This window comes from Schistocerca cancellata, chromosome 5 (assembly GCF_023864275.1).
Source record: "Schistocerca cancellata isolate TAMUIC-IGC-003103 chromosome 5, iqSchCanc2.1, whole genome shotgun sequence".
Classification (NCBI taxonomy): domain Eukaryota; kingdom Metazoa; phylum Arthropoda; class Insecta; order Orthoptera; family Acrididae; genus Schistocerca; species Schistocerca cancellata.
Genome location: NC_064630.1, coordinates 562,347,182 through 562,363,438, shown reverse-complemented (window position 1 = coordinate 562,363,438; position 16,257 = coordinate 562,347,182). Strand labels below are relative to the sequence as shown.

At 37.5% G+C, this 16,257-nt stretch overlaps 1 protein-coding gene across 2 annotated transcripts in view; it reads right to left on the bottom strand.

The window, feature by feature from the left end:
• The window catches only part of LOC126187453 (uro-adherence factor A), a 126,724-nt gene that overhangs the window by 16,336 nt on the left and 94,131 nt on the right, over positions 1-16,257 (bottom strand). For both annotated transcript variants that reach the window (XM_049928543.1, XM_049928544.1), the window contains exon 4: positions 10,607-10,827. In XM_049928543.1, coding sequence (XP_049784500.1) covers positions 10,607-10,827 — 221 coding nt within the window. The remainder of the gene's footprint in view (positions 1-10,606; positions 10,828-16,257) is intronic.

Genomic DNA, 16,257 nt, shown 5'->3' with positions numbered 1-16,257 from the left:
CATATAGATTTAAAACCATTTTTTATTTTGCATATTGATTTCAATCACTAAGTGACCAACTTCAAGTGCTAAAATAAAACACACAAAGTTAAACCTCAACTATCAGTTTTCAATGGAGAACATTGAGTTTTGCACAATAAGACTAAAGTCCAGTGGACCGATAATCATGTTTGAAAAATCATCAGAGGAACATTGTCCGCAGAACCCAAGACAGAAGCAAACAGGCAGTTTGTCAACAAGTGGCCACAAAAGCGTTAACAATTTTGCACAAAATATAACTTCAAACATCAGTGTTCATAGTCAAGGACATGCCAAACTGAGCCATCTGTTAACAAAAACCTACGCAGTTAAGCTCCATGTTTGCAGTGGATATCATCAGTGCTCTCTTTATTGAATATATTTATAATACAGAGTAGTTCTTCGTACAGTGGAAGACAATAGCTCGTACAGAAATTTAAATTAAATAAAACACAGAATTACAGAGTCAAAAATATTTTGTCAAAAAAAAAAAAAAACAGTGCAAAATAATATTAATGATGTTAGTGCTAACCAGACTGCTGAATGGAATGACAAGTAGTTTTGAATTGGTTATGTACCAACAGAATTGTCTTTTCCATAAATATGTTTTAATGAAACACCAATATTTTCAATAAAACTGTAGAGACGTTTAAAATACATATATATCTTATTAAAATATCTTGTCCACCTGTAACGGGTCAAAACAAGATCATACAAGTATGCCCTCTAGTGTGTCAAATCCATATACATCTACTTCAATGTCACTTTACAAATTATTTACATGATAGTGTACACAAATTACAAATGAAAGACCATTTTATTCTTTCAACAGATCAGTATTATGGACAAACCGTTTTCAAAATATTTTCTTGCAGATGGCTGACCATTTGATGTATTGATTCAGTGTGCTTTCTGTAATATTAATATGAACTTTTTATACCAACAGATGCATATTGCAAAAAATGTGGTAACATACTCTGATGTTATGAATCATTAGAAATATATTGTGGACCAAGTTAGCAAAAGAAATGTGTAAAGATAAAGTGTATGAAAAACATTCTCAAATTGTGAGCAACTGTTGTGGCACTATATAAGCAATCACTTAAAGGTGTGTTAACATCTTCAAGTTTCTCCTTGAGGTATGACACTACTGTGTCTTTGTTTAATTTGCTGAACCTGTAAATCTTCCTATTTATTACAGTTTCTGTTTGTGCTTTGATCATCACTGTTGTTGCAACTGCTTCATGACCATAGATACTATTTTCAACATGAACATCATGTAAGATATCAGGGCTATTTAGCGGCATTATATCTAACACATTTCCATTATAAGCGGGTACCTAATCTATCTGTTCTAAGTAGTTTTGAGGGAATGTATGTAGTATTTTTCAAAGGAAGTCTTATTACATGCACCACTTAGAAAATTTAACTATCCCAATGAATTGTTGGATCACCAAAATTTTTTGCACTGAAGACAACATGATTGGGGAACATATGTACCAGCAAGCTCAGATTTCCTCTAAGAGCTTCAGTTATATCTAGGGGTGAGTTTGTTGATCAAAAGAAGGATCCAGTTGTAAGTTTATGCCCACCCCTGATATTGAGTCTTGCTCAAACAATCTCACATGTAGCTTTAATGTCTACCTTGATGGATTTGAGTTTTTTATCTGCTGCACTGAATACATCATCTCTATTCCCCACTAGCCCATCCTTTAAATTATTTATTTATATTTTTAATATACAAATTGGAGTTACTAATTCCTAACCATCAACTTTGACACATTACAATAATAGAAATTCCTCTACTGAATAGGAAGAGTTGTCCAAGCAGAAACTTTTTCAGTTTTTTTTTTTTTTTTTTCAAATTTTACTTTGCTTTTTGTCAGACATTTTATATCACTAGGCAAGTGGTCAAAAATTTTACTTGCAGCATTGTGTACCCATTTTTGAGCTAAAGACAACCTTAATGGCATAATGAATGTCATTTTTTCTTCTGGTACTAATTATGCACATTATTAGTCCATTTGAACTGCAGTGGATATTTACAACAAACTTCATGATGGAATAAAAATATATGGTGAAGCAGTTGTCAAAATGCCCCATTTCTTAAACAGATGTCTACAAGAGGGTCATGGGAGAGCGCCACATATTATTCTCACAGCACATTTTTAAGCAATGATGACTTTCTTCTATAAAGATGAGTTACCTCAGAACATTATTCCATATGACATTACTGAATGAAAATAAGCAAATTATGTCAACCTACTGATTTGTCTCTCATCACGATTTACAGTGATTCTTAAGTGCAAATGGGGCTCGACTAGGTTGTTTTAGGAGTTTCAAAATGTGCTTTTTCCAATTTAAATTATCATTAACATGGGCACCTAAAATTTTTGAATTTCCACACTAGTCAATGACACTTTTAAAAACACTGTTGACCATTTCTTCTGTTGCTGTTATGTATGCTTGGATTGATTACGATACTAATGTTATCTGCAGCCAGAACCATTTCTACTTCTTGTATACTAGAGGAAGATTGTTTACATATATGGGGAACAATGGCATACCTAGGATTGAACCTTGGGGTATCCTATACATGTTTTCTCCCCAGTCTGAAGCAGCTCCCACAGTTATAATGCTTGAATTACTAAGAACAACTTTCTGCATTCTTTTGGTTAGATGAGACATTATCAATTCCATAAACATCAGTTTATCTAGAAAAATATTATGATTCACACAGTCAAATGCCTTAGATAGGTCACAGAAAATACCAAATGTCCCTGTGGGACACCATTCTTGATACCTCCCCAGTGAAAGGACTCTGCTGATATTTGCAGGCTATCTGTACTGTTAATTTGAACCTTCTGCAATCTCCCAGTTAAATATGAACTAAACCGTCTGTGCCTTGTCCCACTCATACCACAATACTTGAACTTATCTAGAAGAATTTCATGATTCATACAATCAAAAGCCTTTGAGAGATCACAAAATATCCCAATGGGTGATGCTCAGTTATTCATTGCATTTAATAACTGGTCAGTGAAAGCATATATAGCATTTTCTGTTGGAAAGCCTTTCTGAAAACCAAACTGACATTTGTTAGTACTTCATTTTTACAAATATGTGATGCTACTCTTGAATACATTACTTTTTCAAGAATTTTGGATAAAGCTGTCAGATGTTAGATTGGGTGGTAGTTGTTAGCATCAAACCTATCCCCTTTTTTATGCAATAGTTTAACAATAGCGTATTTCAGTCTATCTGGAAAAATCCCCTGTTGCAGGGATCTGTTACATACGTGGCTGAGGATCCTACTTACACTATGTGATCAAAAATATCCTGACACCTCCAAAAACATACATTTTTCATATTACACGCATTGAGCTGCCACTTACTGCCAGGTACTCCATATCAGCGACTTCAGTGGTCATTAGACATCGTGAGAGAGCAGTGTGGGTCGCTTCTCAGAACTCCCGGACTTTGAACATAGTCAGGCAATTGGGAGTCACCGGTGTCATACCTCTGTACATGATTTCTTCACACTCCTAAACATCCCTAGGTTCACTGTTCCCAATATGAATGTGAAAGGACATGAACAGCACAAAAGCGTACAGGCTGACCTTGTCTGTTGACTGACAGAGAACACCAACAGTTGAAGAGGGTTGTAATGTGTAATAGGCGGACATCTATCCAGACCATCGCACAGGAATTCCAAACTGCAAGTACTATGACAGTTAGGTGGGAGGTGAGAAAACTTGGATTTCATGGTCGAGTGGCTGCTCATAAGTCACACATCATGCCGGTAAATGCCAAACAATGCCTCGCTTGGTGTAAGGAGTGTAAACAATGGATGACTAAAAAGTGGAAAAGTGGTGTGTGGACTGACAAATCATGGTACACAATGTGGTTATCCGTTGGCAGGGTGTCAGTATGGCAAATGCCTGGTGAACGTAATCTGCCAGCGTGTTAGTACCAACAGTAAAATTCGAAGGCGGTGGTGTTATGGTGTGGTCGTGTTTTTTATGGAGGAGGCTCGCACCCCCTGTTCTTTTGCATGGTACTATCACAGCACAGGCCTACATAGATGTTGTAAGCACCTTCTTGCTTCCCACTGTTGAAGAGCAATTCAGCGATGGCGATTGCGTCTTTCAACATGATCGAGCACCTGTTCATATTGCACGGCCTGTGGCAGAGTGGTTACACGACAATAACATCCCTGTAATGGACTGGCCTGCACAGAGTCCTGACTTGAATCCTATAGAGCACCTTTGGTATGTTTTGGAACGCCAACTTTGTGCCAGGCCTCACCAACCGACATCGATACCTCTCTTCAGTGCAGCACTCCATTAAGAATGGGCTGCCATTCCCCAAGAAATCTTTCAGCAACTGACTGAATGTATGCCTGCGAGAGTGGAAGTTGTCATCAAGGCTAAGGGTGGGCCAACATCATATTGAATTCCAGCATTACCGGTGGAGGCATCACGAACTTTTAAGTCATTTTCAGCCAGGCATCCGGATACTTTCGATCATATAGTGTATCTGTCAGGAACAAGCTTTTAGTACTCTGTTGGAAATGCCTTCAATTCCATGTGAGCTTTTACTTTTGGGTAAATTTATTATTTTCCTAATTTCAGTAGGGGAAGTGGGTTGAATTTCAATTTTATCAAATTGCATAGGTATTGCCTCTTCCATACATTGCCCTGCATTTTCTAATGAATAGCTGGATCCTACTTTCTCTACAACACTTGAAAATGATTATTAAAAATGTTTTCTACTTCTGACTTCCTGTTAACAAACTTTTCATTGAGTCTGACAGCAATAGTCTTCCTGTGCTCTCAGTTGCGCTCTTTTCCCTTTTAACAATTTTTCAAATTGTTTTAATTTTATTATCAGATGTGCTAATCTCAGACATAATGCACTTACTTCTGGACTTTTTAATAAGTTTTCTTAATACAGTGCAGTAGTTTTTAAACTGTTTCACTGTTTCTGGATCATTACTACTCCTAACTATAAGATACATTTCCGTTTTCAGATATTTTTATCCCTTTAGTAAGCCGTGGATTTTAGATGGTTTCTTACAATCACATTTCACCGTTTTCTTAGGGAAACTGTTTCCAAATATACTCACAAAGGTATCATGAAATAAGTTAAATTTTAAATTAGCATCAGGTTCCCTGTACACCTCATCCCAGTCTAACTGTTGCAAGCTTTCCCTAAAATCAGACAGACCATTCTTCACAGGAAAAGTTTTAATTTGATTAAATTTATCTTGGTCTATAAAAACATTACCTATCAGTGTGCTGCTTTCCTGTACTACGTGAGTAGGAAAATCAATAACTGATGTCAAATTGAAAGAAACAAATAATACATCAAGGTCAAGCTTTCTGACTCTTTTAGAAAATCTACACGGAAACCCCCACAAACAATAATTTTCTTCCCTCTGTCTGACAGATGGCACAATAAAGAATCAGAGTTTCTCAAAAATAGTTGAAAATTTCCCAATGGGGATCCATACACAGTTACATTTATAAAAGTAACATTATTTTGTTTAAGCTCACACGCACATGCTTCTATATGTTGTTCCACACAAAATTTTTGGGTCCCAAATTTTTCACACTATGACAGATTTTAACATATATGGTAACTCCTCCTCTCTCCATAGTGTCTCTACTTACGTGCGCTGAAAGCTTACATCAACCTACATTTACCATTTCTGTACCTGTGACTATATGATGTTCAAAGAGGCATAGTACATCTATTCCACCCTCAGTTTCTAAATCTTCTAAATAAGCAAGAAGCCCATCTACTTTTTTTTTTAATCCTCTGATATTCTGATGCAATATACTAACATTATTTTTCACTGTGCTTTTATGAGAAACTTGTGACATACTAACATTATTTTTCACTGTTCTGTTATGAGAATCTTGTAATATTTTAGCATCTCCAGTAACCTGCCTGTCTGAGTTTCTCATTAAGCTTAATTTCAATCAGTGTTGGATGATTGGATACTGATCTTAGCCTAAAAAGAAGTACTCCAATAAGTTTCAGTGCCCCATCCCCCCCCCCTCCCTTAAATATTCTGCTATCATCCCAGCCAATTTACCCTTCCCTTTCCTATAGAGATGCAGGCCATGTCTTGTAAAATCCCACCTACCAATACCATCAACAGGAACCAAACCTATGCCTGACAAAGTAGCTGCCTGAAGCAGCTGATCTAGCTCCATATTGACCCTCCTAACAGAGCTGTTCAATTGGGGCTATCATACCCCATGAAAGCAGGAACCAAGCCAACATTTGTATTTTTACCAGGTCAATTTAACCCCAATTTAACTATTTCTTGACACATCATGAAGTATCCTACACCCTACTCCTTCTTTTATTTATTTTATGCATTGAAGGGTGGTTTGATGCTGCACTCCTTGCTAGCCTATTCTGGGCAAGCCTCTTCATGTCTGCATAACTACTGTATTACAATATGTATAGTATATTAGTAATACATGTTTCATCCAAGAATTAACACTCACAGTTCAGAAGAAAAAAGAAAAATATATCAGATGACATATGCACTTCCTCCCGGTTCCCTAAGAAAATATGCAAAATGTAAATAAGAACTGATTTTACAGGAATAAATCAAGAGAATGAAATAAAATTGATACAAATTATTGTGTATACTTGCTACCTATAGAAACAGAAGGAAATCAAGCCAGTTTAATTAAGATAATCAACAATTACAATAAAAATACTGAATCATAGAAGGTGGTGCAATAAATAACTCTACCACTCTAATTTTATTAACCTTCAAAATAAACAAAATGTTCCATCAGAGTACCAGGATTCTCAAAGTATACTATCGGAGGAGATGTTTGAGAACCCCCGTCCTAAATGTATCTTGCCTATCTAATATACAGCAAACGGAACAGTTTTGTTATGGATCTCAATATTTCTGAATTATGTCTTCCGAAGCCCTGTCAAATTTGTCTTGCAGAATCACAACACTTCTCATCTTCACTGAATTTCTCCTTCCTTCACAAAGCTCTGTCCTTTTCAAAATAATATCTATAGTTTTTGGGGTAGCTAGACTGATTGCTGACAGTTCTGCTCGCAACATTTCACTCCTAGGGATTCAGTAGAGATGGGAAGGGGGTGACATGAAAACTGACAAAAAAGGGACTGATATTAGTGTTATATACAAAGGGTTTTGAGGTCATCGGCTGGCTGACTGGCAACAGCCCATTGACATTTCACACATACTGGCAGGGGTGGGGTGGTAACTGAATGACATAAAAATACGTAATTGGACAACACCAAGTACTGAGCTAGTTTTTCTATAAGTGGAATTTTTCTTACAGTCATTCACACTTTTTAAACTTTACAGTTCTCTTCAAGACATTTCTGTTTTGCCACTAGGAACTTTCTGTAAATTTCATTCTTTAGCTATCTGCTGCATTTTTATTTTCTCTTTTCATTAATTTAATTTAATATCTCAGGTGTTATCCAGAGATTTCCACCAGTTTTTGTTACTAGAATTCCTTTGTTGCATTTCACTATTTGATCTGTTGAGGTGGCCCATTCATCTTCTGTTGGATACTTCTCCTTTTTTTCTTCTAATGCTCCCTGTAAAACTATCAAGTGCTTTTTCACCTCAATAACCTAACTGTCTGCAATTTCTTCATTTGTAATATGTGTTTTAAAGCTGATGAATTATGGTCAGTGAGCACATCTTCTCCTGGAACTGTGTTGCATGTTAAAAAATCCCTGTCTAATCATTACATAACCTATATGGCACCTTCTAGTGCCACCAAGAATGTAAGCACGCAGAGGAGCAGAAACATTATGATCCCTGCCCTCCTCAAAACTGAATATCACCTGTTTGCATGGCAGGCACATTACACAGTAAGGAAAGTATATAAGTGGAGCAGAGACAATCTGGAAATCATTCTAACCAAAATATGGGTAACAAAATGGGAAATCCACTTGCATAAGTGACTTTGCCAGAGGGCTGCTGCTCCTCTTGAAGAGCTGTGTGTTAGTTTGTGCTCTTCAGATACCCATCTAACATGGTGGCATGTATAGTTCAGCTTCTTTTTTGTTGAGCATGAAAGTCACCGCATCATGGCAATCTGATGTTGAACTGTCCACAACAAATACACAGATAGCATAGTCTTCCAATTTATGAATACTTTTATGACACAATTATTTGAAAGTGCCACACATACTAAATTATTCTACAGAACATTTTGACGCTCAACTTACAATATTTTATAATATGTACCAATATAAGACACACAATATTTAAATGATATCACATTATCTCCATCATGCAATGAAACAGTGTTCTTGCACTTGCATATTAAATTTTCAGTGTAGCAGGAAAGCAGTCATCTTAAAAATGTATATGAGAGATCCACAAAGTAAATAAAACAACTCTACAAAGCAAGTAACAACAAACTGGTGGGAGAAAGAACATCACAATTACCTTCTTATTTACATTTATTACGTTAGAATTTATGTTAGCAAATGAGAGGCCTTTGCAAGACATTGTCAGATGATAAACAAGATGAAGTACATATTATTCAAAATTGTAACTGACAGGAGGTATGGGGAAATTTGTTGCAGTATAACAAAAAACATTTACTGTTGATGTGTCAAATACTGAAGAAACATGAACATCAATTTTTAATGTAAGAATTTTGGTTGGAGTCTTGCAAAAAATTCTGAATGAAAAAATGCTAATACATACTTCTACACCTTCATCAACATCATCAATACATGCAACTCATTGCATTGCATACAGTGCCAAATAATTTCTTTGCCAGTTTCTTTTTAGCTCTCTCTTCCTTTGTACATCTATACTCTACAAACCACTGTGAGGTGCATGGCAGAGCATACGTCCATTGTACCAGTTATTGGGGTTTCCTCCTGTTCTATTCACGTATGGAGTGCTGGAAGAATGATAGTTTGAATGCTTCTGTGCATGCAGTACTTATTGTAATCTTCTAATCTTATCCTCACAATTCCTGTGTGAGTGATATGTAGGGTGTTGTAGTAAATCCCCAGAGCAATCATTTAAAGCCTGTTCTTGAAACTTTGTTAATAGACTTTCTCAGGATAGTTTACATCTGTCTTCAAGAGTCTACCATTTCAGTTCCTTCAATATCTCTGTGAGACTCTCCCCTCAATTAAACAAACCTTTGACCATTCATGCTACCCTTCTCTGTATACAATCAATATCCCCTATTAGTCCTAAGGATGGGTTGCATGAGTGATTTGTAAGGAATCTCTTTGGTAGACTGATTGCACTTTCTGAGTATTCTACCAATAAATCAGTCTACCACATGCTTTACCTACAACTGAATCTGTGTGATCACAGCATTTCACATCCCTACAAAGTGTTACACTCAGGTATTTGTATGAGCTGGCCGATTTCAATAGTGACACTGATATTATAGTCTTCAGATACTATATTTTTTAATTTTAATGAAGTACACAATTTTACATTTCTGAACATTTAGAGCAGGTTGCCAATCTCTGCACCATATTGAGATCTTATTAAGATCTGACTGAATATGTATGCAGCTTCTCTCAGACAGTACTTCATTATAGATAAATACATTATCTGCAAAAAGCCTGTTTTTACTATGAATATTGTCTGCAAGGTTATTAATATACAACATGAACAGCAAGGGTACCAACACACTCCCCTCAGACACACCTAAAGTTACTTCTTCATCTGACGACAACTCTCCATCCAAGATAACATGCTGTGTCCTCCCTAATAAAAAGTCCTACACCTACTGTCAGTGTCCACATTCTTCATCTTCTGCAGAATTTCACTGAGTGAGGTGGCATAGTGGTTAGTACAATGGACTGTTGTAAGTACTGTATCAAAAAAGCGTTAGCTCTGACTACGACAATGCATTCCTTATGGCAATTCACTTTCGTAGTTACTGCTATTAATAGTACCTTTATGACTTTTTTAACAAAATATATACTCCTGTGTTTTGCTCAAAGTAATATTGTCAGTAAACACAGAACTTCATAAATGGTGTTTGGTTAGAATGGACAAAAGATCTTAACCATAACTTGCTTTTTACAATCAAACTTTGCACACACAGGATTTATTGTCTGGACAAAATACTGTAAGGATTAGACACCCCTAGTATCCCAGAGTTAGATGTGAGTGGGGGACAGGGACGAAACATAAAAGTAGAAAAAATTGAACGATATTAGTGTCAATGTGTTTGAGGTCACTAGACTGAATGATGACAGTCCTTATGATGTTCAAGTACTAGTTCAGTTAAACAAAATGAATAAAACTCTGTAGAAACTTAGGACAATGTTTAGAAAGAAACAGGACCTTGCAGAATGATCTAAAAGGAACTAAACATACAAGAAATCGTTTTCCTGTATCTTTATGTACTGAAAAATTATTCCATCCTCTATTCATATTCATACAAACACAAACATTTTGTAAATGGGCACTGACAGGAGACCGGGGGGATAAATGAGTATACAGATGATGCTGGGTAATCTACTAAATAAACAAACATCTCAATTGCTATTTGCTTAGCTGTTGCCAGCATCTCACCTTTGCCCTCAATGAGTTCCATATCTGGTGCTATTATGATCAGCTTCAACCTTTTAAGATTCAGGTACTTGAGAACCTCACGGAGACCGGAGACATGCCTGCGTCTAGCATTAGCCTTTACAGGATCCCTTTCAAATTGGCGATCATGAAATTTAACTACATCTTGAAGCAAAGTGGTGACAGAGCTGTTAATCTCAGGTGTTATGAAGTGGTCACAGTACCTGCAACAAAATAATACACACTCCTAACTTTCATTATGAGCTAATGTTTTTAGACACTATAAAATAACATCTGTACACAATTAGTTAGTAACTGCAAAGAAATGGAGTGTCTGTATGTGAAGAACTGAACAGAACAAGTCAAATTAAATCATGGGACTCTTAAAAGAAGAAGTGGAAACTTATTTGTTGCATGATAACTAGAAGTATCCTTACAAATGTGCATAAGTAAATACCAATGAAGAGATGACAACAAACTACTCATTTCAAAGCAGGAACTGTGTACAATAATCAAGTTTAAAATAAAATTATGTTGAAGCCTAAAAAATTTATCCCCAGCTTATGTTTGAAGGCCAGATTATTTTAGATGCGAGTGCCCTTGAACATCAAATATATTTAAGAACTGAAATTACAGCAACTGAATTTACTGGACTACACAAGATAACGTCCATATAGATTTCCTGAAAATGGAATAAAATTTGCTTCGATGCTGAGTTCTATTCCATGCACCTGTCTCACAAAATTTAGACAACTGATCATTAAACAAGTTGCACATAACTCTAGAGTAACAATTCCATTCTCCGACACTCTGTAAGAAGCTTGTGGCAGTTAGTGACCAACAACACTGTGAAACAATGCCACACCTTTCTGTTGTTCTCAATAGGCACAATAACCTCTTCCTTAGCCCTCCAGGAGAAAAGCTGCAAAATGTGAGTTCCATATATATGACACAGTGAGACAATTATTTCTTCATTGTTCCAGAGATTAATCTACAGTGTGTATGCTGTGAGTATATGGAAATTCATAACCAGAAGGTGGAACATGGAGCATAATAAGAAGGAAGTAAGTAAAATTGTTCATAATTTCTTAGTACAAAAATAAGATGTACATTACTACAAATCAAACTGCGTGACTTTTTTTTTCCAGCATTCTTCTGACCAATTTGATGCAGCCTGCCATGAATTCCTCTCCTGTGCCGACCTCTTCATTTCAGAGTAGTACTTGCACCCTATGTTGTCAATTATTTGCTGGAAGTATCCCACTCTCTGAGCTTCACTACAGTTTTTACCCTCTGAAGTTCCCTCTAGTACCATGGAGTTTATTCCTTGACCCCTTATTTATTTATTTAACCTGATCAGATTAGGGCCATCAGGCCCTCTCTTACATCGGACCAGTGTTCCGCACATGCAGCATTTCACACATCAGAGTTACATCATGACAATAGTTTAAATAAGAAAATTAGATTACTCTAGTTACAATATGAATAAAGTGTAATGACTAAGACCTAATAAAGTAAATGCTAGCAGTATTTTTACGACAGGTGCTATACATACAAATTATGATAAAAGCAATAATAATAACAGTAAAAAAATCAAATAATAATGATAAACATGAGAAAAATTGGCAATAGTAATGAAGATTTGTGCAGATGTACATTAATATCTTGGTGTGTAAAGTAGATGTTTACTAGTATAGCGAGTTTTTGGGAAGGGAGATTTAAGGAGGGGGAAAGAGGGAAGTAATGAGGTGAAGGCATTACTGTTGCTTAAGTAGATAATTCATTAACTGTTTTTTGAAGCTGAACATGTTTTTAAGTTCTCTAACATAATGAGGGAGGTTATTCCAGAGTCGGGTTCCCACTACTGTAAAGGACTTGGAGAAGGTGACTGAGCGATACAGTGGAACAGAGAGGATTTTATTGTGATGGGAACGTGTGTTTCTGTCATGTTGTTCCAACATAAGTGTTAAGGACGAGGAGAGATATGAGGGACAGTGTACATTTATAAGGCAGTAGATGAGACAGAGTGTATGGAAATCTCTGCATTTGTCTGCACGCAGCCAGGACAATTTTGCATATGCTGGTGAAATGTGATCAAAAAGTCGAACGTCACAGATATATCGGACGCAGGCATTCATGACCAGTTCCCTGAGAGAGGCCTTGTATGATAATATCGCTGTAGTCAATGGTTGGGAGTATAAGCATTTGTACTAATTTCTTTTGCAGATCGAAAGGGAAGAGTTTTTTATATTTTTGTAGGACATAAAGGGATGCTGATGCTTTTTTGCACACTGCAGTTATGTGCTCTGTCCAATTTAGATTTTCATCTATTATTACTCCCAAACTCTTTGCTGAGGGAGAGAAGCTAATATTTGTTCCATTTAGGATAAGAGATGGTACGGATTCCCGATGTTTTGGGTTAATGAGCTTAGAGTGACCAACAAGTACCGCTTGGGTTTTAGATGGGTATATTTTTAGTCCTATGTCCTCTGCCCATTTTTATAGTGCATCGAGGTCAGTATTGAAATTTTCAATAGCTTTCTTAAGATTGCTTGGTTTCGCACTTAGATACAACTGAAGGTCATCAAGATACATATGATATTTGCAATAGGTCAGAACTGATGACACATCATTGACATACAGAGAGAAGAGTATAGGACCTAATACTGAGCCTTGGAGAACTCCTGACACTACCTGCCGCCATTGTGATTTTATATTCCCGGACAGGACGCGTTGCTGACAGCACGTCATGTATGACCGAAACCATTGCACTGCACTTGGTGAGAAATTTAGACCACTAAGTTTGGCTAGTAAGATGTCGAAGTCGACAGTATCAAGTGCTTTGCTGAAATCTAAAAAGCAAATGATAGTGTCGCTTCTTTTCTGTCCATGGCAAGTTTCAGGTCATCTGTCACCTTTATCAGTGCGGATGTTGTGCTTCGATGTTTACGGAAACCTGATTGGTATTCGTCTAGTAGGTTGTTAGTAGTTAGGTAGATGGTGAGCTGGTCATGGACTATATATTCCAAGGCCTTTGATAGTGCAGGAAGAAGGCAGATGGGGCGGTAGTCAGAGGGTGCTGTGGCGATGTCCTTTATAGGCAATGGCTTAATTTGTCCCAGTTTCCAGGCCTCAGGGAAAACACTTGCAATTAATGAATCGTTAAAAATGTCTGTTATAGAGGGCAGTAGTTGATCAATACAAAGTTTTACCATCTGGATAGTGATGCCATCATGTCCAGTAGATGCTGATATAATCCGCATTATGGCTTTCTTGACAGTAATGCAAGTGACGTGCTGCAGATAGAATTTTTCTTTGCTACAGCCATTCATCCCCATGAAGTAATCAATGATTTTTTTTGGCAGTTCAATTGTGGTTGTAGGTAATGTGAAGAATCGGTTTAGTTCTTCAGCTGGGACCATGGGATTTTCTGCAACTTTTATTTTGCCTAAACCGAGACTACGGAGATTTTTCCACAGGATAGCTGGTCTACATCTATTGTCAGCTAATGTATGGGCATACCTGAGCTTAGCGTTTCTCACCGCTTGACTGACTATGTTTCGTTTCTTCTTGTATACAGTATGATTTTCAGGTGTAGTGTGTATCTTGTATGCTCAATGTGCAGCGTCTCTGAGATTCATGAGCTGTTTTAGTTCATCAGTCAGCTAAGGTGCAGGTTTCCTTTTTAATTTTCTGGTCTTTATTGGAGCACATTTGTCATATAGTTGAGTAATTTTGTTAGTGAAATCCTGGAATTTGTTGTTAAGGTCCATGAGGGGAGTAGAGGTCATCCCCCAAACTATTTCTTGTGCCTCAGTTTCAAGTTCAGGCAAATTTATGCATTTGAAGTCTCGGTATGTAGACAGTTTTTGTTTCTTTCTAGGACATTCTAGTGAATACATCATGAAAATGATGTCATGGGCAGACAGGCCAGATGCAGATATTTGAGAGGTGTACATTATTCTGTTTGGAGATTTCGTTGTGAATATATCTATGAAAGTGTGAGTGGTAGTCGTGTGATGAGTAGGTGCCAGCTGAAGTAGCATCATATTTGAGGAAGAAAGCATCCTCTTAAATTTCCCAGAGAAAGGACTACTGCGGAGAAAATTAATGTTAGTGTCACCTGCTATAACTACATGTTCATATGACGATTTGAGACTAGAGAGGGCAGTTTCGAAGCAGGCAAACCCACCTACTTTAGGAGGTTTGTAAAGGACACATATTAAGCACTTTCTGTTATGGGATTTGATCTCTACGAACATATACAGGGCTACTACAAATGATTGAAGCGATTTCATAAATTCACTGTAGCTCCATTCATTGACATATGGTCACGACACACTACAGATACGTAGAAAAACTCATAAAGTTTTGTTCAGCTGAAGCCGCACTTCAGGTTTCTGCCGCCAGAGCGCCCGAGAGCGCAGTGAGACAAAATGGCGACAGGAGCCGAGAAAGCGTATGTCGTCCTTGAAATGCACTCACATCAGTCAGTCATAACAGTGCAACGACACTTCAGGACGAAGTTCAACAAAGATCCACCAACTGCTAACTCCATTCAGCGATGGTATGCGCAGTTTAAAGGTTCTGGATGCCTCTGTAAGGGGAAATCAACGGGTCGGCCTGCAGTGAGCGAAGAAATGGTTGAACGCATGCGGGCAAGTTTCACGCATAGCCCGCGGAAGTCGACGAATAAAGCAAGCAGGGAGCTAAACGTACCACAGCCGACGGTTTGGAAAATCTTACGGAAAAGGCTAAAGCAGAAGCCTTACCGTTTACAATTGCTACAAGCCCTGACACCCGATGACAAAGTCAAACGCTTTGAATTTTCGGCGCGGTTGCAACAGCTCATGGAAGAGGATGCATTCAGTGCGAAACTTGTTTTCAGTGATGAAGCAACATTTTTTCTTAATGGTGAAGTGAACAGACACAATGTGCGAATCTGGGCGGTAGAAAATCCTCACGCATTCGTGCAGCAAATTCGCAATTCACCAAAAGTTAACGTGTTTTGTGCAATCTCACGGTTTAAAGTTTACGGCCCCTTTTTCTTCTGCGAAAAAAACGTTACAGGACACGTGTATCTGGACATGCTGGAAAATTGGCTCATGCCACAACTGGAGACCGACAGCGCCGACTTCATCTTTCAACAGGATGGTGCTCCACCGCACTTCATCATGATGTTCGGCATTTCTTAAACAGGAGATTGGAAAACCGATGGATCGGTCGTGGTGGAGATCATGATCAGCAACTCATGTCATGGCCTCCACGCTCTCCCGACTTAACCCCATGCGATTTCTTTCTGTGGGGTTATGTGAAAGATTCAGTGTTTAAACCTCCTCTACTAAGAAACGTGCCAGAACTGCGAGCTCGCATCAATGATGCTTTCGAACTCATTGATGGGGACATGCTGTGCCGAGTGTCGGAGGATCTTGATTATCGGCTTGATGTCTGCCGAATCACTAAAGGGGCACATATCGAACATTTGTGAATGCCTAAAAAAAACTTTTTGAGTTTTTGTATGTGTGTGCAAAGCATTGTGAAAATATCTCAAATAATAAAGTTATTGTAGAGCTGTGAAATCGCTTCAATCATTTTTAATAACCCTGTATTCCCCTTGTTTATCTACATTGTTGTCGGATGTATGTAGTACAGTA